Here is a 22,945-nt window from a genome sequence, read left to right on the forward strand (position 1 = left end):
CAGAGCGGGGCCCACCATGGCCAGGAGCCCACTGAAGACTCCTGCTTCTGAATGTGCTTCAAGTGCTTTTTCTGTAAAACCTCCAGCCAGGGCTCCAATTGTCTCTCATGCCCCTTTTTGCTATCTCACCAGTATGAACGTGCCACACAGCTGAAGCGGATGATCACATGAGCTGAACAGAGAAGCCTGTATGTCTCTGACATGTATGTTTCTGGGCCTGATTGCTGGGTCCTGTGTAATAAAGGCCCTCTTTTTCCTTAGGGGAACCAGAACACAGGCTGGCAGATCAGACTGAGGAAACTAATTTGCCCAGTAACTAAATTCTTCTGTATGACTTGGTGAGATTTTGGCATGCGGGCATGCCTGTGATTTTATCATGGAGTCCTACTGAACATGTTGCTTTTCTGGAAGCCCCAGCTCTTGGAGTCCTGCGAGGAAATGAGAATCTTTGTTTTCAGTTACAAACAAATTGGTTTGTTAACCAATTGTGCTTGTGGAGGCAAGCTGGGAAATGTGACACAAAGAAGGCTCAAGAATTAGAAGCAAAGACTGTTTATTATTTCATAAATCTGATTTTAAGCCAGTCTGGCACTGGGAACCCCGCTCATTGCCTGCATGCTGGAGGCTGGCAGAGGTACTTTTGCAACATATACCTGTCATGCTACCCTGTGCCCATTGCTGTGACTGCCCTGGTACCAAGTCAGAGCCCACACTCGTTACGTGACTGCTCACAGATTCTGGCGAGGTCCTGTCCCAACTGAACAGAGGCACCACTGGCCCCACAGCCTCTAATGTGTCTAAACATAGCTTGCTAGCGATGAGGGGTTGCGCATACACCGTAATCCGCAAGTGTGATATTAATGAGCTGGCAGCGCAGTTAATTATCCATCTGCTAGTGGGAAGTGACAAGCCTCTGAAGTATAATTAATCACCATTCCCAGAACAAAAAACAATCAGTGTGGAAGCGGGTGCTGGCCTGTCCCCCTGAGCTGTTGGTCTTGCTCCTTTTCACAGACACTCAGCTCTGAGTCCTTTGCTCCCCTGCATGGCAGTGCTTGGGGGCTACTGGCATGGAGGGAAGCTGGCCTCCCTTTCTTTCAGTTCTTTCTGGGCTCCTTAAGGACTTTGTGTCCAGGTGGGATCTTCTTCCCCCTGCCTGGCTCTGGATTGGATCTCCTCCACTTGGGCTCTCCCTGCTCCTCGGTGCCAGCCCCGACCTGCGAGCTCCCCAGCAGTATGTCATTGATGTAACTCAGCGTTAGGTTGCTAAAGACCATATTGAGGTGGTCAATGCCTCGCAGCTCCTGAACATGTACTTTCTGCTTCTGTTGGTTGCGCCACCGCTTGCACAACTCAGAACTGCGTGTGCTGACAGTGTCATCTCCATCCCCATAAATCATGTCCACGGGGTCCTCATAAGGGAAATGCTCATCATATATGTAAGTTTCCACAGTGGGATAGCCTGTACCATAGAGGCAATAGGTGTCCACGCCAGGAGGAGGTAAGCCCTTCAACAAGTCCTTCATGTCCTCCCACATGTACCAGCCATCCTCCAAGTTGACGTCAGTGAAGAAGCGTTGGTAGTCCCGGTAGGTGTAATTGTAGGAGGGTGTGGAGATGAAAATGTGGTTCTCAGGCCAGGCCAGGCTTGTTGGGAACATCCAGGGGCTGGTGGTGGTCATGCGTTGCTCTTCACGCAGCTTGATGTTGGACATGAGCGGTATGCCCTGGTTATCACCTACAGGACGTGCAGGGACTCATCATAAACAGCAGCATAACATACTGTAGTGAATGGTGCCCGTTGGGTTACCTAAGGGGTCATACTGGGACCAGCCTGTCCATCACTGACTAACAGCTGTTTCCTGGCTGGGCTATGGCAATTGATCCACCTCAGATCTGCCCCGTGATGCCAGCAGAAAGGAGAAAAAAGACACCAAAGTAAGGGCAAGGGGCCTTTGCTTACAGCGCTGAGCAGGACAGCCCCCTGTAGCCCCCTGCCCTGCCCATAGCAAGGGAAATGCTCTAGCATTTCTGCATATCTCCAAGGTGTCGGAGGGAGCACGCAGGCTCTGCGGCACATGCCCAGTGAGTCAGACACATCTAGGATGCAGAGGGTCATTGTACACATGATGCCTACAGTACTCAGCATTTGCTCAAGAAGTCTGGCACCTCTTGGCCACCCTGGACTCACAGTGTGCATCTAATTTGGTAGGGTTGTAGGCAAACTTTCAAATTCTTCTCATGTCTATAAAATATCTAGCTGGAGGAGGAGGCTGAGTCTAGACAATCCTGGACGTATAATGGCCCTGACCAAATCATCCACAGATCTTCCCTGCAACTCCTACATCTCCACACCTGTCTGCAGGAATGTGGATGACCTGAGGCCAAGGTGCTGATAACAGATGGCCAGCCTGCATGTTTTCTGCAAGCCAAGGTATGTTTGGTATTCCTGGAGTTCTGAGACCATGCAAAAATCTTAGATTACCTTACAAAATGTTTCTGGCCCTTGTGCCAAAAGAAAAGAATATCAGAAGGTGACTGAGAGCGATGCAAGGGGCCAGACGTTAAAAGGCAAAATCTCCCTCTCTTGAAAGTTTTCAAGCACATGATTTTAAATCAATTGTTTTGGAGGCCTATCTTGAGACTTCTAGGTATCTGGGCTATCACATCAGGCAAATGACTGTGGCTTTCTGAACTGAGAAAAGACTAAAGAGGAATTGGGTGAATGGAGTTTTAAGTGTGAAGACAGAAGAGCCTATGGGGGATGGACTAAGATATGGGGAGATCCTAGCAACCAGTGCAGGAGAGTGTGAGTGTCCCTTAGGTGGCCTCTGCTGCAAAAGGGCTGTATGAGGTTGAAGAAAAGGTCTGGCTAGCTCACTGCCCCACACTGACAGAAGCAGAGCAAATGTCTGGGGAAGGCAGCGAGAAACGGTGAGCCAGCCCCAGGATCTTACCCTGGCCAGAGAATTTGTGGCTGAGGCACTTTCTTGCCTAGGATGGGTGTTCCTGATTTCAAGATGTACCCCTACCCCAGAAGACATTCCTGGGCTGTCTGCCTCTGATCATGGTCCAGGGTGAGCTGCAGGCTATGGTGCCACAGGAACAGTGTGCAGTGAGAGCTGGTGCAGAGGAAGGAGGGAGGTCAAACTACAGCTGGCTCCTTTTAACAGTCATTTTCCTGCAGCCACCATTTCTATATCAGCTTAGCCAGAGACACACAAACCCATCGAACACAATCATGGAGCCCAAATAAAGCTCCAGGGAAAGCCCTGTGGTCACCTTCTGGCTCCCAGGGCTGTGGCAGGAATCTCAATGGTGCTTTCTTTGCCGCTGGCTTTCCAGGGTGCAAAAGGATGCACCAGGACGCACATGCTTGACTCTAAAGCCCATGCTAGCACCAGAGCATTAGTTCTCCCTCCACAGACCCCTTAGCAGTACTGTCCCCTAGCTCTTCCACCACAGAGTCCTGCCCCTGCTCCACTGACCTTGATCCAGCCACCCTTCCATTTCTGCAGGACAGAAAGAAAACAGCTCATTGTACACAGGAAATCACTCACCAGATGCCAGGACACGCAAGGGCTTGACGGACCCTCCCCAGGGAGCACCCAGAGAGATGAAACCCCCGATGTACTGATCTTTCCAGGCTTGCGTCTGCTGCATCAGGAAGTAGAGGATATGCAGGTTGCCCATGCTATGTGCAATGAGGAAGACACGTTGCTGGTATGCATCATGCATTTCCTCTATCAGCGCCTTCAGGTTCTGGAAGTATTCGGGTTGCTCATCTGTGGGCAAGAGGGGCACCAGCTCTTGGCCAGTTCACTCATGGCCATAGGGCTCCAGGACTGACCCTCCGAGCCCAAACTAGAGGGAAGGATGGGCACAGATGCCACGAGAAGTGTCACCATGCATATTCACATGAAAGCATCACTAATGGCCTAATGGTCTAGGCCACAGGTAGCTATCGTTGTCTAGGGACTCTCTTCCATGCTGTATCACCCCACTACTCTCCATGAGCATGTTGGCCTGAGCCCAGACCCAGGCATCATGCTCACAGGGGGGCCCTTCTGCTTCCCTCCATACATGTGTGACCTGACCCAACACTACACTTACGGGGCCCGACTCTCCAGTCATAGGGGGCTGCCCGAACTGTCTGGTCCCTCACGTAGCCGTTGTTCACCAGGTTCTGCACCAGTGTGTGCAGGTAACCTAAAGACAGAGAACAAATGGGAATTAGGTCTGTGGTCTTCCCCTGTTATCGTTTTCCCACCCTGATCCTGGTCGCAGCAAGAATTGCCTCTGGTAGGCACCATAGCTTGATCATTCCATCTGGAGATAGCAACTCCATGAGTCCTAGAGGGGCTGTGCCCTGAGTCAATGATGGCGTGGGTGCCTGCAGGCAGTGGGAGGACTTGGGGCAGGAAGGAATTGTGCCCCTGGGGTCACTCTCCCTCATTTGCAGGTGGACTGGGCTCTGGCCAGCTCTGCAGAACCAGGCCGCGATGAACCCTGTAGGCACAGGGACCCCTGCTCCACTGCAGGACTAAGAGCACAGAGTGCATTGTAGCCCGGGGCACCCTGTGCCCCTCCACAAAGCTGGCTCTCTCACCTGCCAGTTTGCTCTGATCCAGGTATTCCACAGAATAGGTCTTGCCAAAGCCAGGCACACGGATGTGCACCCCAGGGGCATTGGATATTTTTCGAGAGGTTCGGTTATACACCACCCTGCAGGGAAAGGACATAAAGTAGCAGCAAGGACAACTCCACAGGGGATGGAAAGAGATCACTGGGTGGCAGCTGGGACCCGGGTGGCTGCTTCCACAGTCTTGTGTGGAAATAGGAGGGCATGAACACGGATTGCAGATGTCAGCTGAGTCAGTGTCCCATGTTTTCACTTTGGGCTCTCTGTACGGGGGTCTTTATAAGAGATTGAATCTGGGTGAATCTCTGGGTGAAGAGATTGAATTCAGGGTGCAGCTCAGCAGACCTAGGCTGAGATGAGCCCATACTACAGTGGTGTTGGTATGTGGGGACCTGGATGGACCCACAATGCATGAGACAAGATGGCTGAGGACCGAATGTGATCTGTGCTCTGCGGTGCTGGCCATGGCTTCCCAGGGCAGAGAGCACATGGCTCAGGTAGATGATGTCCTCACCAGGACATTCCGCAGCAGGGATGTCTCCAAGGCACTGGCTCGGCCTGCTAGCACATCTCCCTGCTCCTGCAGCACTGCCCAGCAAGGATCCCAGGTACCTGAACAGCACTTTTTTGGCTGGATGCCACAGATGCCTCCCCTTGACAGAGCTGGGGGCTGTGCTGCTTGTCCGCAACATGGGGAGGGTGTCTTGAGGTGTGCTGTGCTCTGGACACCCCTGGTCCCCTCTGCAACGCTTGGCAAGGGTAGTGCAGACAGACACGCAGCAAATTTTTCTGTGCAGCTGGCGGGAAGGGGTGCCACAGGAAGGGCTCCTGGGGGAGCTGCCTATCCCAGAGCTGGGGGCTCTTCTCCTCCTTGGGTCAGCATCATGGCACAAGGAAAATCCTGCCTGTCCTGGGGAAATGCATGAGTTTCCTCTGACCAGCTCTGACCAGCCTCTACCATGTTACATTTCCATCATTCAGACCCTCTCTCTCAATGATTAGGCACTCCTAGAGCCTCTTTGTCTCACCCCAGGCTGGTATCCCTGCTCGAGCACATGAATTGTGATCTATGAGTACCAACCACCTGGGGGTCAGGACAGGAAGCTCTGATGGAGTGAGCTGTGGCGCCTCTCTCACCCTGCTGTCCTAGACAGGATGGCAGCATCTCTAGCATGTGCTGAGGATAGTCTGGATGGCACAAGCGCATGGCAGGGAAATGGGAAGGGGGCATTCGGAAAATGTTTGTCCAAGAGAGTTGGAGCCAGGGAGCTGTGTTAACATAACACACACAGGGTGTTTAGCCAGGCAGATGCTCCAGTGGTTTTCTGTGTGTGCTGGGTCAGGGCCAAGTGGGGAGGAGAGGAGAGGGAGATCCCTGGTAGGTCATTTCCCTGGGGAGCTCCCCGGGTGGAGGTGAGTGGTACCTGGTGTTATCGATCCAACAGTCTACTCCCACTGGCAGGAATGTGTTGAGGTTGAGCCAGATGGTGAAATAGTCCTCAGTTTTGCGGTAGCACATCCAGTTCACCACATCTGGCTTGTCCAGCTTTGCTTCCAGCTGGTTCCCAAGGCACCCAGGCACTGGAGGCACCAGAGAGGGAGACAGAGGTAATTAGACCTGATCTCGCTAGCTCTCCGTGGCTGCCTTGGCCAGGCAGTGGTCAGGGCACCCAGCACTTCCCACAGTCCCGCTAGCCAGGGCTCCCTTGAGGAGCTTGCTGTTTGATGCAGTTGGAGAAGCATCCATGGAGAACAGCCTGCACAACCCCTTGTCCTTCCAATGCATAGTTTGTGTGAGGGCTGCTCAGAGCTGAGATGTAGGGTGAGCATGGAAGTAGCAGCAGCATGCTAAAAACACATTCTCAGGGACCCACTTAACTGCTTTTTCCCACGGCTTCTCCTGCACATGCCGCAGACCGGGTCACCAGTGTATGACACCAAGAACAGGCACCCTCACTGAATGACTCAACATCAGCCCAAAGGTGCAAGTCCCTGCCAGCACGTAACATCCTGGAGTATTTCCCCCTGCCTGAATGGGTTTCCATGCTCCTCTCCTCCCTGCAGCCTGAGGGAAGAAGTCAGCGCTGCTTGGACTCAGTTGTACTACATCCCCCGACGGTGGTTGCACCACACCAGCTGTCACCCCAGGCATTTTGCACTGTGGTAGCAGACCAGCTTGGGGCTGCATAGCGAGGCCCCAGGGAAGTGCCCGAGGTGAAAGTTGTCCCAGTGCTGACGCCCAAGGCCCACATACTGTTTTCCTGAACTTTAAACCTTCTACACAGGCTGAACAAGGTCTCCCTAAAATGATTCAGCTCTGAGCAGGACTGTACCCTGTGAGAATTCAGTGCAAATACCTCTTACAGTAAACACAAAGCTGTTTTAAACAAGTTCATGGCCTGCCACATGTGACCCAAGCTCCCTCAACAGATGTAGCAACAGGACACCCTGTCCACCTCCATGAACTCCAGTTCAGTTTCTCGGCAGGGATGGGGGCCTGGGAAGCCATGCCGCACTGAAATATGTCTCTGCCCTGCCACAGCCCGTGCTGGGGGGACATGCTGTGGAGGTTGTTTCCAGCCATTGTGCAGGAGTTGAGAGCTGTCTCCGGATGTCAGTGCTGGCTGAAAGGGCTGGGCGAGGAAAGGAAGGCACTGCAGGGCATGATGGCTGCAAGCCCAAGAGGATGGGAGTGCTGGGTGCTGCCTGCACCCTAGAGCCCCAGTGGGTCCACTCTGCTGTGAGGGCTGGCCCTAGACACACTGCTGGCATATGTCTTAAAAGCTGCCACAAGCACTGTCCTCTCTGTGGCTCACCACGTGACCAGATAGGGCGATTCCCCACTGCTGACTGAATATATCAGCAACAGAGCCTTGTTGCAGTCCCCCATGCTCAGCAGTGCTGGGAGAGCACGGGGCTGGGAAGAGCCTGGTGGCATGGCTGGGACACCTGAGCTTGGCCTAGCTCCTCACAGGCCCTGGGAGATGTGGTCCTTCACATCACTTCTCCCAAGGATGCAACAAACTATTCTGTGGCAGCAAGAGGATTGTGGCCAAATGTCCATGTAAGATGCCTGCCCTGAGCCGGCCTGCAGCCTGGAGATGGGCTCTGCAGTGACTGTGAGACCCCACAAGTACAGCTGGATGTAAGCCATGCTCCCTGGCATTAGGGATTCAGCCACAGGTGAGGCTGACTTTGACCTGAGAGGGATGTGCCCCATTTGTCAGATGCCAGCTGGACATCCCCTGCTAGGCCCAGGTGTCCCTGTGCCCTGGGGCCTATGGGAGTGGGAGTTCGGGGGAGCCAGGGTGGTACCAGACCTGCCCACACAGAAGGGTATGAAGGCACCCTGGCCGATGCTCCAGCCCCACCTCACCTATCATGGCCCCAGCTAAAGGATGCAGAGCATAGCCACAGCCTCTGAAAGTCTTGTCCCATGTGAGAGGGGAATGGGTTATGGCGGTTGCCTTATTCAACCTGCTTCATAGCTCCCTGGCATCTGCGGCAGCTCCCCAGGGATACAGGAAGGCCCTAATCCTGCCTTCAGATCAACTGGTGGGGGTAAGGACATCCTTCCCCAAGGCATCTGGTGGGGGTCAGGATATCCTCCCCAGTGCCCCAGTGGACCTTGGCATATGAGACACCAGGCACAGGCAGGGGAGTGGGTAAAGTGGCTGCCGGACCTGCCTGGAGAGTGAGAGAAGAGCCCACGGGAGCTTTGGGCAGTCACCATGAGCCCCGCAGGGTCACAGCAGAGGACTAACAGCTCCCAGAGGTGCCAGGGACTGTCAGACACACCCGTGGCATGAGGGCAGACATCCTGTTGCCTTGCCGGACTCCTGTGGCTGCAGTCAGCTCCCAGTCTGTGGGCACCAAGCCCTGTGGGCATCAGGCCCCCACACTCCTGGTGTGCACAGCCCTGAGCTCTGCCTCACCTTAGAAAGGACATTAGGTAATTATTAAGGGAGTTCCTGTTGGGGCAAAGGGGTTATCATTGGTCCCAAGGGCACTGGGGGTTTATGGGACGCCCAGCTGAGGGGGATGGGCTACCTGTGGATGCTGACAGATGCATAGCGTGTCTGGCCCCAGCGGTTCTGGCTGATTGCATGCTCCTGGCATGTTGGCCCAGCACCAGCAGTGGGAACAGCCCCAGCAGGCTGAGTGCCCCAGCCTGGGGCACAGGGCAGAACCAGGAGCCAGGTGCCATGGGACACTGCCTCTGCTGGGATAGGAGGTGGAGGTGCTTTGGAGGAAGCAAGGCTTGGAGCTACAGGGACCTGCCCTGGGGTGGGGAGACCTGCACCTCAGACTCCTGTGGGGCCAGGCCACTGCAGAGGAGCTGCCTAGGGTCTGGGGGAGCTGCTGGTGGGTGGCAGAGCAGCTGTGGGGAAAGGCCCATGCTGCCCCATTTTGCAGGTCCTATCAGAGGAGCAGTGGAGAAGCCTATATTGCCACAGAGCATGCTGAGAAAAGACACAAGGTTGCTTGCACCACATCATTCCCTACCCTGTGTGGTGACAGCCACTAGGCCTCCTTGTGTCCTCCTGGCCTCTGGCATGGCTAAGCAGTGCCTGCACTGTGCCACTTAGGCTCCGGACACGATGCCATGCACTAGGCTGTGCTCTCTAATCCCGCTACCTCTATCCACTGAGTGACAGAGCCCAGCAGGCCACGGCTGACCCTCGCCTGCCATGTGCCAGGCTGTGGCGCTCTGTGCAGGCTGCTCCACTGCCCCAAAGCAGAGGCCTGCCCATGGGGAAGTGAGTTTAGAGGGTGAGTCCAGGGCCATAGGTCAGGGAGTTCTGCTTTTCTCTTCTCTTTTCAAAAGGGAAATTCAGTTGGTTTGATTCAAGAAAAAGGAGAAGCCTCTGTTCAGAACAGATTTCAGAGCAAAACCACATGTCAAGCCCTCAGTGATGGCACGGGGACAAAGAAAGGCAGATCTCAGCTGCGCAACACCCACCAGTTGTTTGCAAACAGCCTTGGCTGGAGTTCAGGACAGAGGTACCAGCTTTGTGACTGGATCTGCACCTCACCGAGGTGATCCCCCAAGCCTCTTCTTTTGCCTCTCTGTGCATCTCAGCTAATGGGAGAAACTGCCTGCTAGTTTGCCCTCCCTTATGCTATTCCCCAGGAAGGGTGGACATTTGGTCTAACACGAGATGGATGTCCTTCAGCAGCAGGGGAGGATGAATTAACCATCCTGGAGCAACAACAGATATAGGAGATTAGGACAGACTTGGGGGGCAGCAAGGGGTGGGGAATACAGGCTCACTGGAATGGCAGCAGCAGAAGCGAGAAGCCACAGCACTAGGCTCTCTTGCAGCCCCTGTTCCTCTACCAGCACAGCCCCCCCAAAATGGAGCGAGCCCCAAAACACCATCTCAGCCAGCTGACATTTTGCAGCCTCACTTGCTTTTTGGGGCACCCAGCCTACCCTCCTGGTTCTACGGAGCTGTGGCCAGGCATGGCAGGCCCTGTATTCCCAGCACTGTTGATGGGTGGCAGACTGGGAGCTCTGTGTCACCACCCTGAGGCGGCTCCTCCAGCACAGTAAGACAGCCAGAGACTGCAAAGGGGGTTGCAGCCTCCCACTGCAGCCAACAGACACACCAAGCAGTTCCCCATGCTGCCGGGAAGAACGTGCCCAGGCGTTGCCTCCAGCCAGATCTGAGGCTGTATAATACCCCAGCAAGCAGAGCCCAGCATGCCTGCTGTGCCCCGCTTGGTGCCAGGGCTGGCAGGTTGTGGGCCAGCATGCGTGACCTTACCGAGTACCACGGGTGGTGTGCTGTTGGTCGGGGGCGCTTCTGGGGTGGAGGTGGGTGGAAAGAGCACGTTGAAGAGCCAGAACTGGGACGTGGGCTGCAGGAGCAGCAACAGTGTCAGCAGCGCAGCCCCAATGCCTTTACTCCCCATGGCAAACTTGGACGGGATCCTTTCAGTGTCTCCAAGCAAACAGCCTTTTATATTTTACGCAGGTCCGGCCAGAGGCACCCAGACTGCAGGGGAGGGGAGAGCTGCAAGGGGCTGGCCATGATGGGGAGGAGGGACGGGGAGGGCCAAAGGACTGGCCGTGCAGACATGCCATCCCCTGAAAGCACAGCCCTGCTGCGCCTGTGGGCTCTCTGCACCCTTGGAGCCCTGCCGGCGGGTGCAAGCTGGAGCAGGCAGACAAATTTGCAGCCTTGTGGTGCCTTGGGTGGCCTTCAGCTGCGCGCTGGGATTATGACCCCTGTGCACTTGCCTTTGCACAGTGTGTTTCGGGGGTGCTGGCTCCCTGCACCATGAACGCAGCACCTCTCCACATCTTCAGCAGGCGGTAAGGGGAGGGAGGGCAAGTGGCACTGCAGACATGACCAGGTGGACCTCAAGCCTCAGAGGTTCCCGTCAGGGCTGGGACAAATCACAGCAGCCCCTTTAACGACGTGGCAGCAGCATATCCCACAGTGCCTCCAGCACACCCACAGGCACTGCCGCTTCTCCATGCCCAGCTGCCATCCTGCCAGCTGCCACCTCTCCCTGGGCACAGGCAGTCGGACCCCTACCTGAACACGTTCCCAGCCTGGGGCCGTGCTGTGCCTTGCTGCCAGGAACTGAAGGCCGAGGCCCCAGGGCTCAGGAGATGTCCCTCGCTGCACAGTTCCTGGGACATCCCAGAACGGTGCAAACCGTGGGGAGCACCGCACCAGCTCGGGGGCTGCCCGGGAGCAGAGGGCAAGTGCGGGGCTCGGGCAACGGGGCGTCAGCAGGCAGAGCCCTGCCCACACGGCCGCCGCCATGTCACTGCGTGGTGGCTTCCCCGCGGGGTCTGGCGGCCTGCGTGGCCGCTGCTCCGCGGGCCGCGGGCCGGGACAGGCGCGGTCCCGAAGCGGGGGAGCCCGCAGAGGCGGCCTGGGGCAGGCCGAGGAATACAGAAAGGGCTCCCATCCCGGTCCCGGTCCCTCTCCCGCTCCCGGCGCCGCAGGGCCCTTCCCAGGGCAGGGGCAGGCCCGCAGTCCCCGGCCCGGCCCGCAGCCGCGACACTCCCCCACGGCCCCGGCCGCGGCTCCCCGCCCCGCCAGCGGGAGCAACCTGCTGCACCACCCGCCGCCCCGCCCCGCGCCGGGGGATGTCTGGCCCCGCCCCTTCCGGGCGGGCGGGCTTTGGGGTCGCGCGGCCTCCTCGCTCGCTCCGCGCCGGCCTGGCGGGGGTGGCCCGCGGGCCGGTAGCGCCTTCGGGAGCGGGTGGGGTTGTGGGGCAGCTCCACAGCGTGAGCAGCAAGGGAAGGGGCCGGGGTGCAGGAGCCAAGCCAAGGCGCCTCTTCCCCAAGGAGAGGGGCTGGGGCTGGTGGTGGGGTGCCCGGCAGCGCCGTGCTGGCCTGCTGACGCTGAGGCGCTGCTGGTTTGCTGCGGCTGCTGGAAATGTGCCCCTCAGAGGAGCTGGTCCCTGCCTGGGCTCCCTTGGGCCACCCGGCCCCCTGCTAGTGCTCAGGGTCCCCCTGGGGCTCTGCTAGCCCTGGGAGAGGTGCCAAGGGGGCTCCTGCTGCTGCTAGCAGCTCCCTGGGGACCCTCGAGGCCTTCTCTGGGCACTTGCCTGGGCTGGGGGGTGCTGGCAGGTGTGAGGAAAGGGGAGCTGGGAAGGAGCCCCAGAAAGGAGTTGTTTGACCCCTGTGTGCGGGGGAAGGAGAAGCCCTGGTGGATCTGGAGCAGGGCCTCTGGGCCTGCTGCTGTGCCCAATCCCCTGCTCTGACAGCCCCCCCGCCCCCCCAAGTGTTTGGGAGCTGGGACTAGGTCCTGCAGGAGCTGGTGGTGGAGTGAGGACCTCTGTGTCATCAGGGTCCTGGGATGGCTGGGAAAAGGGGGATGCTTTCAGTACAGGTGATGTTGTGTGTGTGCCCAGAGCAGGGGGGTTGTCAGGAGAAGTCTCTTTGCAGGGCAAATTCTCCAAGCTGTTGCGAATTGAGCCCAGCACCCAGGCGGGGCAGTGCAGTGAGTTCCCACCCAAGCCCTCCAGGCAGCAGAGCAAAGCCCCTCTACTGTGTGGCGCCTGGGCAGGGTTGAGCCCCCCGCGGGGCAGGCCTTGAGGCGTGCTCCCAGCTCTGTCCTGGGGGTGCTGCTGTCGTGCTGGGGTTCGCTGAAGTCCTGCTGTGGCCCAACATGTGGCACAGGCCAGTGCCAGGAGGAAGAAGAAGAGGAAGAATCAGCCCTGTCCTACCTGAGCCATCACCCCCTCTCTTTCAGGCTGCGCAGCACCAAGCATCTCAGATGATAGGAGCATGCCAGTAGCAGGTGGCTCTGGGTATCTCCCCTGGCTCCAGCCCTCTCTGCCATGACTGCCAGGAGTTCTCTGTCCTGCCCAGCATAGCTTCATCCTTCCCAGCCTGGCCTGGCGAGGATGCTCAGCGATGGCTGGAGCAACCAGCCAGATCCTGCTTTCACTGCAGACCCCAGCACTGGAAGCTGGAGAAACTGGTAAGAAAAAAACAAACCAAGCTTCCTAAATATGATCCCTTCTGCTGCTTCTCTCAAGGGCAGTGCTGGGAGCTGCCCTTCAATTGTTGGCAGTGCCAGGGCTGCCTGCCCCAGCCAGGGCAGGTTTCCTGCAGGCTCTGAGCCTAGTGCAGCCCCTGTTTGCGTCTGGGCCAAGCAGGAAGAGGAAGGCTCCCCCAAGTCTCCCTCTCAGCTTTTCATCTCTTTCCTTTCTCTGTTTCTTAATAGCTGAAGCCAAGTTATTTGTATTGCTTTGGTTTCCCTGCAGTTGTTAGCAGGAATGGTTTGGTAGGAGACGCTGGAGCCCCTCACTTTCCCAGCAGAACCATGGCCTTGTAAGGTAGCACTTTTACCAATGCAAATTGCTGGCTGATGCCTTCTGTCTTCAGAGACCGGTGCACCCAAGCCTGGTCATGCTGCCTGCAGCACAGTGCCTGGGCTGTGGGCAGAGGAGATGTGCTCCCTGCTTTGGTCCTGAGAGCAGTATGGAGCATGGGCTGGCTGCCGGGCTGTGTGCCTAAGGAAGGGCTGCACGATGGGCACTGAAGTGGGTTGCGGGAGATGGAGCTGTTTGCTTTTCTTGATAGCATGTGCTGCACAGTGGAAGTGTTGGCAGAAAGTCAGCAAGATGGGCTGGACCCATGCCTGGCCCAACCTTCGCCCAGGGACCCAATCCCATAGCTGAGGGGAAGAGCAGCCCCTCTGCAGTGCCCCTGCCCTGGCAAGATGCTTTCTGTTCCCTGCCTGGCCAGCATCTCTCACCCAGCCAGGGGCACTCATTTCCCCAGGGAGGGAGCAGTGGGGCAGGAGGTGCTGGGAGGCCCAGGCACACCCCACCACGGGGCTGCTCCCTCTGCCCGCAGAGCTGTTTCTCCAGGCAGCAGGGGCCAACCTAAGGCTGGGTGATGTTGGGGATGGTCTCTACCCAGTTTCGAGGTAGGGACACTACTGGGAGCCCCTGTCTGCTCATGCCAGGTCCCCTGCAGCCCCTGGGCTTGGCGCAGTCCCGTTTCCATCACCGTGGGGCAGCTCTGACTCCGGCAACATGGCACTGGGGCTGTGGCTCAGTCCCTGTGCACTGCTCGGGGCAGCAGGGCAGCTTCCCAGCTCTCCCGTGGGAGCAGGCATCAGGATCCATGGGGATCCTGTGGCACCAGCTGTGGGGAGGTGAGGCTGAGGCCAGAGGAAGGTGCTGCGTCCTCAGCCCATACGAGGTGCTGAGTGCCCTGGGGTGGCAGGAGGGGAGGCAGGGCAGGGGCTGGGACAGGGCACCTGTCACTGGGGGCATGGGGGTTGGCCCTCCCCGGCCCTGCTGGGCCCTGGGGGCCGGTGGCAGGCAGGACCTAAGTGGTCCTGCAGCTGCTGTTGCCACAACAGCCCTCCTGTCTTTTGTGTCCCTGGCTCAGCATCGAGGGCTCAGCTGTGCCCTGTCCCCTCTCCCTGCAGGGCGTCCTCACTCATTTTCTGACCTTCTTGGGGACCATCCTGTGGGACTTGTAGCCGCTGTGTGTTGGCCAGCTGAAGGCCAGGGTGGACGGCCAGAAGCATCCCAGCAGAGGGAGAGTGAAGCCCCCGTGTGTCTTGCTGGGTAAGAGCCTCGTGGCCTGAAGCCCCTGGCTCCCAGTGCCGGAGGTGACAGGGAAGGTGCCCCCACATCCCTGGCATAGGATCTCGGATCAGATCTTGGCAAGGTCCTTGAGGACATGGGCCCATTTTGGGGTCTCCAGCACAGCACCGCTCCTCTCATGAGGGCAACCTTGGCTGGCAGATGCCAGCAGTGGCAGCCATGGTCATGGCAGCCCCTTGGCCTCAGACAGAGCCCTGCTCCCTGCTGCAGGAAGCTGGCTAGCTCCTTGCTGGTGCAAGTCACCTCCACCTTGATGAGTCTTGTTCTGGCCTGGGCAGTAGGAGCCCCTGCTGGCACTCCATCACTGATGCTGGCTCACTGGGTTTCCTGCAGACCTCATCTCGACCCTCTGGCCAGACAAAAACAGACGCAGGCTTTGGGCATCCTGTGGTGATGGCCCCCAGACACACGCATTCCCTGTGAGGTAGGAGAAAAGGCTGTTGTTTACCCTTCTTTCTCCGTTTTTATCCCCCCATCTCCTCCCTGCCTCAGTTTCCTCTTCTGGGCATGGCACTGGCCCCCAGGCAACTTGGGGGGCTGGGCTGGAGGAGAGTCAGACTTGAGGCTCTCCAACCACCAGGGTTAGAGCCGAAGGTGCCAGTCAAAGCACAGCTCCAGAGTGGGGCTCCCTCGTTTGTCTCCTGACAGGATGTACAGGCAGGGCTGTGGTGTGGGACACGATAGGGCTGATGCAGTGTAACAGCATAAAAACCAGCTGGGGAAAGAGGCTTGCTCTGGAGCTGTTGTGGGTAGAAAGTCTGCATGCTGCCCAGGCGAGTGCAGGGTGAGTGCTGTCCTGCCGAGCGCTGGTTGGAACGGGACCAGGATGGGGACCAGGACTGGGATGGGGATGATTAGGGCAGCTGGCGGGGGCAGCAGTTGGTGGCAGTCCTGGGGCGGCTGGAGTGAGGGCAGCCCCTGGGAAGCAGGACCATCTGCTTTGCCATAGGGCTGGAGCAGGTGAGCCAAGGCGTGCAAAATGCCCTGTGGGGTGATAATGCAAGACTGGGGGCTCTGGAAAAATGAGACAATTCATAAAAAAAAAAAAAAAACAACAAAAGAAAGCCCTGAATCCCCCCAAAGGAACAGTGCAAAAAGCAAGAAGCCTGCAGGTGGCTCAAACACCTGTCGTTAAAAGCACAAATAACCTGAGTGCTATGACTGGAACGGTGAAAGGGGCACAGTGAGCGACTGCCCAGCTCTGTGGGAAGGCAAAGGGGTTGCTGTGGGGCAGCAGTGGGGTGATGGGGCCAACAGCAGTGTCAGGGCTGCTAGCTTTCCCTGCAGCAGCATCTCCTGCTGCCCAGGGAGTGGCATGTTGTTTGGAGGGAGCTCTGTTACCCTTTGCTGAGGGCTGGGTCCTGCATGTTGTTGCAGTCCCTTGCAGTGAGCCCCCCCCCCCCCCTCCAAGGATGGCAGCCCTGTGCGGAATATCTGGGGGATCCCATGGTGTTGTTCCCTGACGTGCCACTGTGTCCCATCTGCGTGAGAGGAATGAGCCAAGGCCAGGTGTCGTGCCCATGTATCCCTGCTGCACCGAGGAAGGGCTTGGGAAGCAGGAGGATGGGCGGCATTGGGGGTCCTAAAGCCCCTTGCAGGGAGAATTGGGGGCAGTGTGGGGTGGGAGACATGGTGCCAGGTGCTGCCAAAGGATGGGATTTTCTGGTGGGTCTGGGCTTGCTGTTGGAGCTAAGGGTGGGCTAGATCAGGTTGCTTGGGGTAAAGCCTGCTCTGTGCTTGGCCCCACTTTCTGGGAGCATGCACCGTGGATCAGCTGCTGCACCGGGCCCTGCTGGGAGCCCTGGGCCCTGCTGGGGGCACCGGGAGCCCCGAGCCGTGTGCTTGCCCTCCTCTGCAGCTTCCTGTGCACTCCATGCCAGTGAAGGCCCTGGCTTTGAGCACCTTGAGCTGCCAGGCCTGCCACGTCTTCGGTGTCTGGAGAGGATTTCAAGCTCACTGGAAGTGAAGTGGGTCCCCCTTCTCCATGGGGCAGGCAGGTGGGCAGTACTGTATGGAGGGGACTGGGGAATGGCAGAGCAGCTGGGCCTGGCACCCCAACACAGCAGAGCAAGTGGGGAGGGAACAGGAGCACCTTGAGCTGCTAGGCCTGCCACGTCTTCGGTGTCTGGAGAGGATTTCAAGCTCACTGGAAGTGAAGTGGGTCCCCCTTCTCCATGGGGCAGGCAGGTGGGCAGTACTGTATGGAGGGGACTGGGGAATGGCAGAGCAGCTGGGCCTGGCACCCCAACACAGCAGAGCAAGCGGGGAGGGAACAGGAGCACCTTGTGGTGAGCCTGCATGATCTTTGGGGTCTTGGGTTTATTCCCTTGGGATTATTCCCTGGGGGTTTTACTCTCCTGGAGTTCCTCCCTTGGGATGGGATCAGTGCTTGGCCCATAGAAGCCCAATGCCCAGCTCCCAAGGGCTGAAGAAGGCTGCTTCTGAGCCACAGTACTGACAACTTTTTCTTTTTCAGGCTGAGGATGAGCAGATGCTGCTGACAATCCACAAAGCAAACCTGAACAGTGTCAGTGCTGCTTGCAGCCCACTGTGTCCTCATCCCTGTGTTGCTCTCCTCCTGGTGCAGAGCTTGGCCGCATCCCTGTAGATGTGCTGCTTGGTGCAGGTTTTCCAGCAGGACAGACAAAACACACATGAACTAGTGAGACCAAACCTTAGCTCTGCACATCGTCTCCCCTTTGGGCAGAGGGCGAGAGCCAGCCCTGCCCAGGTGGCAGAGCACTCTGCGCCTGCGGGGAAGGGCTCGCTGTCAGCAGTGATGGTGGCCAGGCACTACCTGGTACAGGGCTTGGCCTCTTCCCAGTGTGAGGAGGGGAAGGTGCAGCTGCAGCGGGGCCCCTGCTCCCCAACACGGCCGGGAGCGACCCCTGCTTTGCACACCTGAGCGCCTGAGTGCATGCAGGAGGAGGAGATGTCCTGTCAGTCCCTCCCTTGTCCCCTCTGTGCCAAGAAAGCTGAGGAGGAGGTAGCTGTGCTGGAACCCCATGACAGCCAGAGCCTGTGGCCCTTCCTGGGGTGTGGAATGCATATGCCCCTGGGCAGGATCCATATGCCCGTGATGTCCATCCCATCCGCTGGGCTTGTCCCACCCCCGCAGTGCTGGTGGGGTGCTGGCAGCACTTTCCCCTCACTGCACAGGTGATGCTCCATGATGATCTGCCCTGTCTGGCTCTGCAAGTCATGCGCAGGAACCCCCAGACGTGGCTGGTGAGATCCCGGAGGCTCACTGCAAAGCGGTGACAGGCATTGCTTGCAGCACATGAGATACCATGCTGGTGAGGCCTGGGGACAGGGCAGCACAGGCCCCATGTGTTGCCAGGGATCTCTGGGGACAGGGCAGCACAGGCCCTGCATGCTACCAGGGATCTCTGGGGACAAAGTGCTGTGTGTGCTGGGGAGGGCAATTTCCAGCAGAGAGGAACGGGAGCTGTCAGGCAGCAGGCCTCCCTGTGCGGGTGCCAGTGCTGAGCATTGCAGGGGTGTGCTGGCAGTGCTGCTTACCCTGGACTGGGGAACTGTTTGCTCTTAGCACCTTGCCAGCAAGCCCAGATGATGGGATGGGGCTGGCATTTCTGTTTCTGTTTCTCAGGGAGGTTTCTGTGCACAGCCAGGGGATCCTAGCTGGGGTTGGGGGGGTCTGTCAGGAGCAGGCATTTGAGCAAGCATAACCAAAACCCAGGCTGAGCCCCCTCGAGAGTTTGCTGGCTGAGAGACAGTAGTTAGCAGAGAGTGTCTCAGGATGCAGCTGGTGCTGTTGGGCAGCTGCAACTCTGGTAGAGAGCAGGCTGGGAGCTGGGAAAGGAGCTGGCTCCACTGTGACACCCCAACACCAGTTTTGGCCCTTAGGTACAATCGCCTGTGAGGGTCTCAAAGGAAGGCCTCCTCTTTTCCAGGCTCTGAAGAAGGCCAGGAGAGCTGTGCTGGACACTGATGCAGAGCAGGCTCAGGCAAGCAGTGGGATCAGTGCCTACATATTACTCAAACACATGAGTGAGGCCACGGGCTTTGGCAGGACCAGTTTTGTTGGGACTGCTGCTGGGCACAGGTCCTGGGCTCCTGGGGGAGCGTGAGGCCAGGTTCAGCTCCCAGTCCAGCAGATGTGCGTTAATCACAGCCCATGGCTGACGTCTGGTACAGCCGCAGCCCACGTGGAGCAGACGAGCATCTTTCCTGCGCCCCCCAGCCCTGCAACCCCCCCGCCGTGTCCTTTTTCCCCTTCCCACTGCTTCATGCTGACCCCACTGATGGCTGTGGTCCCTGCAGGGCTTCGTGGCCTCCCTCCCCCAGGCCCCCGGTGAGGCTGAGGACTGCCATCCTTGAGCGGGTGTAAAAATGAGAAGCCTGCTGGACCAGGCCAAGGAAGCTGAGGAGGTGGGAGCCTGCGCGTAGCAGCCATTGGGCACCCACTGGCTGTGCTGGTGTCCCAGCCCCTTCTGCCATTTCCCCAAGCCTAGCTCACCCCCCCACACACACTGCTTGTGGACTGAGCGTGGGCAGGCTTTGCAGCGAGGGATGATGCTGGGCTCTTTCCTAGCGCACATAGCCAGGGCAGGCTTGCCCCCATGCCACTTCAGTGGGGGAGCAAGGGAGGTCGGATGCTGGAGCACACAAAGGTTCCCCGGTCCCAGGTCCATACTGCGCTGCAGCCTGGCTGTGCCCCACCAGCTCCAGGTGCTGAGGCCATGCTGCTGGCTGGCACAGCAGTGGTGGCCTTGGAGTGACATGGGGGGGCTACTCTGGGCCCCGAAGCTGAGCTCAGCATTTGTGACTGCAGGAGCTGGCGCTCCCTGACCTGACCCACATCTGGCTGGAGATCACCATGCTGCTGACCTTTGTGTGACCATGGCAAGGAGGTGTGCCAAGGTCTGCAGGGCTCAGGGGCTGCCTGGCACCTGTTCCCCACCACCGCTGGGAAAAGGGCTCCTTGGGGGAGCTGTGAGGGAGAGGAGCACTGGAGGGACAGCTCTTGCTGGTGCCAGCCTTAGCAAAAGGTGCTCCCAGTTCTGCAGCCCAACATGCACTGAGAGTGCTGGCAGGAGAGTGCGCCAGCCATGACCCACCACACCAGTGCCCTCACCTAGCATGGGGCACCCAGAAGAAGCAGAGGAAAAATAACAGACCATTCTATTAAGGCAGCTACAAATAGACTTTTATAATGCTACTCAGAGCCTTAGCAACCTGGAACAGCCCCTATCTATTGTGCAAAGCACTGGAGGATGCCGGGATGGCACCCAAAAAGAAAGCGTACTGCAAAGGACAGGAGCGTCTTGTGTGCTGTAGCAGCTGGCAAAGCAGACAAAGCAGACCAGGCCCCAGCCCTTCCCAGCTGCTTCTGCTTTTGCAATTCAGCAGAAATATGCTCCCACGAGGCTTGCTCTGGGGAGCACCCTGGTAAGAAATGCTCTCTCTGCAGGGAGAGTAGCACCCCTGCTGTAACTACACTAATGTGAGCTAAGCTTGTCACTGCCACCAGAACAACAGGCCTGCAGTCTCAAGAGATCCTCTTTGGAGAGAAATCACAAACCCAGGAATTTAAGTCAGAAACAAGTTTTGTTACTTGTGCTATGCCATTGCCTTTAGTCCCAGAAGATGAGCAAATACCACGAAAAGATAAAGCACCCACTGGCTGCCATTGCCAGTTGCAGTCTGCAGTTGTCACTTGGCATGTCTGGGTCACCAGAGGAAAGGGAAAATCTAGACTATGGTGGAATCAATTAGCCAGGATGTAGTGCAGATGGGATACAGTGCAATAGGGGCAAAATGCAATGGGGTTAGTACACTGTAATAAGTATAGTTATAATTGTTCCAGTTAAATAAGTTATGCAACTGGTGTGTAAGAGAGTTAAGTTTATAATATAGTAAGTGTAATTCAATATGTATGTAACAAAACAGTTTAAAACACAGCACCTAAATAAATATGTATGAGGGTTTCCATAGGGCTATGTGTGATGCTGCTGGGGAGGCCCTGGGCAGGGAGGTCTGCATTACCCAGAGCTCCCTGACCCTCCCAAGGTCCCTCTTCACTGTTGCCTGGGACTGGGCTGGTAGGGAGGAAGGAGCAGAATCACATAGCAGGACCTGGCCCCCACTGCACCCCTTTGTCTGGCTCTGGCCCTGGCCCCATAGCAGGACCTGGCACTTCCTGATGTGAGAAAAGGAGCTGGCCAGTGAGGCACTGGGGAGGAGCAGGTGCCATGTCATCAATTCAATTTTACAAAGGAAAAAAGGAAATACAACAGCACTTGCTCCAAGTCGCATGTAGAATGAAACACCAGGACTTAGACAGGTGTGGAACAGACTCTCAGGCATCCCTCCTAACCACCAATCTTTGCTCTTTCACTCCAGAACTTGTTCCCGACAAAGAAGGAAAAAGGAAAAGCTCACCTCCAGTCCTTGCCCCAGTGCGAGGCTCAGCCAGTGGCCACCCTGGGTCTGCACCCAGCAGAGTGAGAGCCTCCACCCAGGTAGCCGCAGTGCAATCACTACAACAAACTCGGCTGCAGCGAGTGGAGGACACGACTGCTGCCCGCAGGTCCCCGCTGCTCTGCTTCCCCTTCCCACCACCACAGCACGACTTGCTGGCCCACCAGCTGAATCAGTTGCTCATTTTATACTCCCAGATTTTGTTCTTCTGGTTAAATGGACAAGGAATGGAAAGAAGAAATCAATCTGCAATTAAAAAGCCTCCATAGCCAGAAGCCCTGCAGATGCCTGAGCCAATGTAGCTGAGTGCCATCAGCCCTCCACTGTCTTCACTTACTCCCACAGCGAGGATTAAATGGAAGACCCCCCACTTGGGTAGTGGCCCCTTCATGAGCTGGGCCCTGAGGATCTTTCCCTCCAGAGACCTGCGAGATGTCTTCGGCCGCTAGTTACAATTCCTTTTTTAAGGCTGCGGTCCAGGGTGAGCTCTACACCGCTGTCAGAAGAGGGCGCTAAGATGGAGGAAGCAGCCTGTTTCCAAATGCCTGAGGACTCCCGAAGAGTGAAGGGACAAGTTTAAAACACTGCCTAAAACTGAAGTGCCTTTTGGTGTGCCCCAGGGATCTTTGTGTCCTTTCAGTGCCCCGAGCCCGCCAGACCCCAGGCCCACAGTGGGCCAGGGCCATCCCACAGCACTGGATGGTCTTGTCTCTGCCATGAAGGCTCCCTCGGAGGTGCTGCAGCTGCAGTCCCATTCCCTGGGAACTGGGATGCCAGCAGTGGGGCTTTCAGCAGTTCGAGCTTCCCTCTTCTTTCCCTGCCAAACGGTTAAGCCTGGGCTGCTTGTTGGGATGGGGTACTACCATATCCCATCCTCCTCAGGAGGGGTGGCGCAGCCCCGAAACCATGTTGCGAAGTCCATGCCCCGGGTACAGGCCAAGGTGGGCTCAGGGGTCAGTGCAGGGGTGCAGACTGTGGGCTCCATGAGCTGTCAACACTGCATTTGCTGCATGCATATTGCAGCAAAAGCCCCCTTTAGTTGCCTCTGGTTCAGAAATGGCTGCCAGACTTTCCTCTCTCCAAACTTTGCAGCCTGTGCACTCAAGGCCAAAGGGTCGAGGCCAGGTGCAGGAGGATCCCCATTAGCCAGCTCTCCTGCTTTTGCGTCCCAAAGCAGCAGGGTCCCCTCCTCTGGCCTCTAGCTCTATGCTGAGATTGCAGCTCTTCTCACCAGCCTTTTCTGCACCCCTTTCTACTGAGCAGCCCTCCTTTAGGAGCACAGCCTCATTTCCTCCCTTTCCTGCTTGGTCAACAGATAGTGTCCAAATATCCTCCATTTCCCACCATGAGGTCTTGCCCTAGGGACATGCCTGATACTACATGATGGGGGAGGCTTCAAAGCCATGGGAGAAGAGGCAGAGAAGAGAAAGCCCTGGCCCTGGACACTGCAGACCCCATCAGCAACACGAGCCCGGACCAGCCCTAGGCCTCCCTGCTGGGCTGCATGAAAGAGTGAGGAGCAGCACAAGCGCTGGAGCGAGCCTCGCAAAGAGGAAGGCAGGGGCTCTTCCTCAGCTGTGTTGTGCTGCCTTCTCCTTGCCAAGCTGCCCCCACACACTGCTTTCCCTGACACGCTGGCAGGGCTCGCTGGTAAGCTCCACATGTTCCCCAGCACCGCAGGGATTTCCATGTCAGTGCTTAATCATCAGAACTACACATGGGGGCGATTGCTCGAAAGATGAGGCAGGCTGGCCTCAGCTG

General features: G+C 57.5%; 1 protein-coding gene across 1 annotated transcript; it reads right to left on the minus strand.

Moving 5' to 3' along the window:
• Positions 1-779: 779 nt before the first annotated feature.
• On the minus strand, positions 780-10,649 carry LCAT (lecithin-cholesterol acyltransferase). Its single transcript, XM_026113215.2, has 6 exons — positions 10,414-10,649; positions 6,067-6,223; positions 4,610-4,725; positions 4,114-4,209; positions 3,561-3,785; positions 780-1,738 (listed from the first exon to the last, which is right to left on the minus strand). The coding sequence occupies exons 1-6, from the start codon at positions 10,559-10,561 to the stop codon at positions 1,098-1,100; spliced, it is 1,383 nt and encodes a 460-aa protein (XP_025969000.2). The 5' UTR covers positions 10,562-10,649; the 3' UTR covers positions 780-1,097.
• Between the last annotated feature and the right edge of the window lie 12,296 nt (positions 10,650-22,945).

Source organism: Dromaius novaehollandiae, chromosome 13 (assembly GCF_036370855.1).
Source record: "Dromaius novaehollandiae isolate bDroNov1 chromosome 13, bDroNov1.hap1, whole genome shotgun sequence".
Lineage (NCBI taxonomy): Eukaryota > Metazoa > Chordata > Aves > Casuariiformes > Dromaiidae > Dromaius > Dromaius novaehollandiae.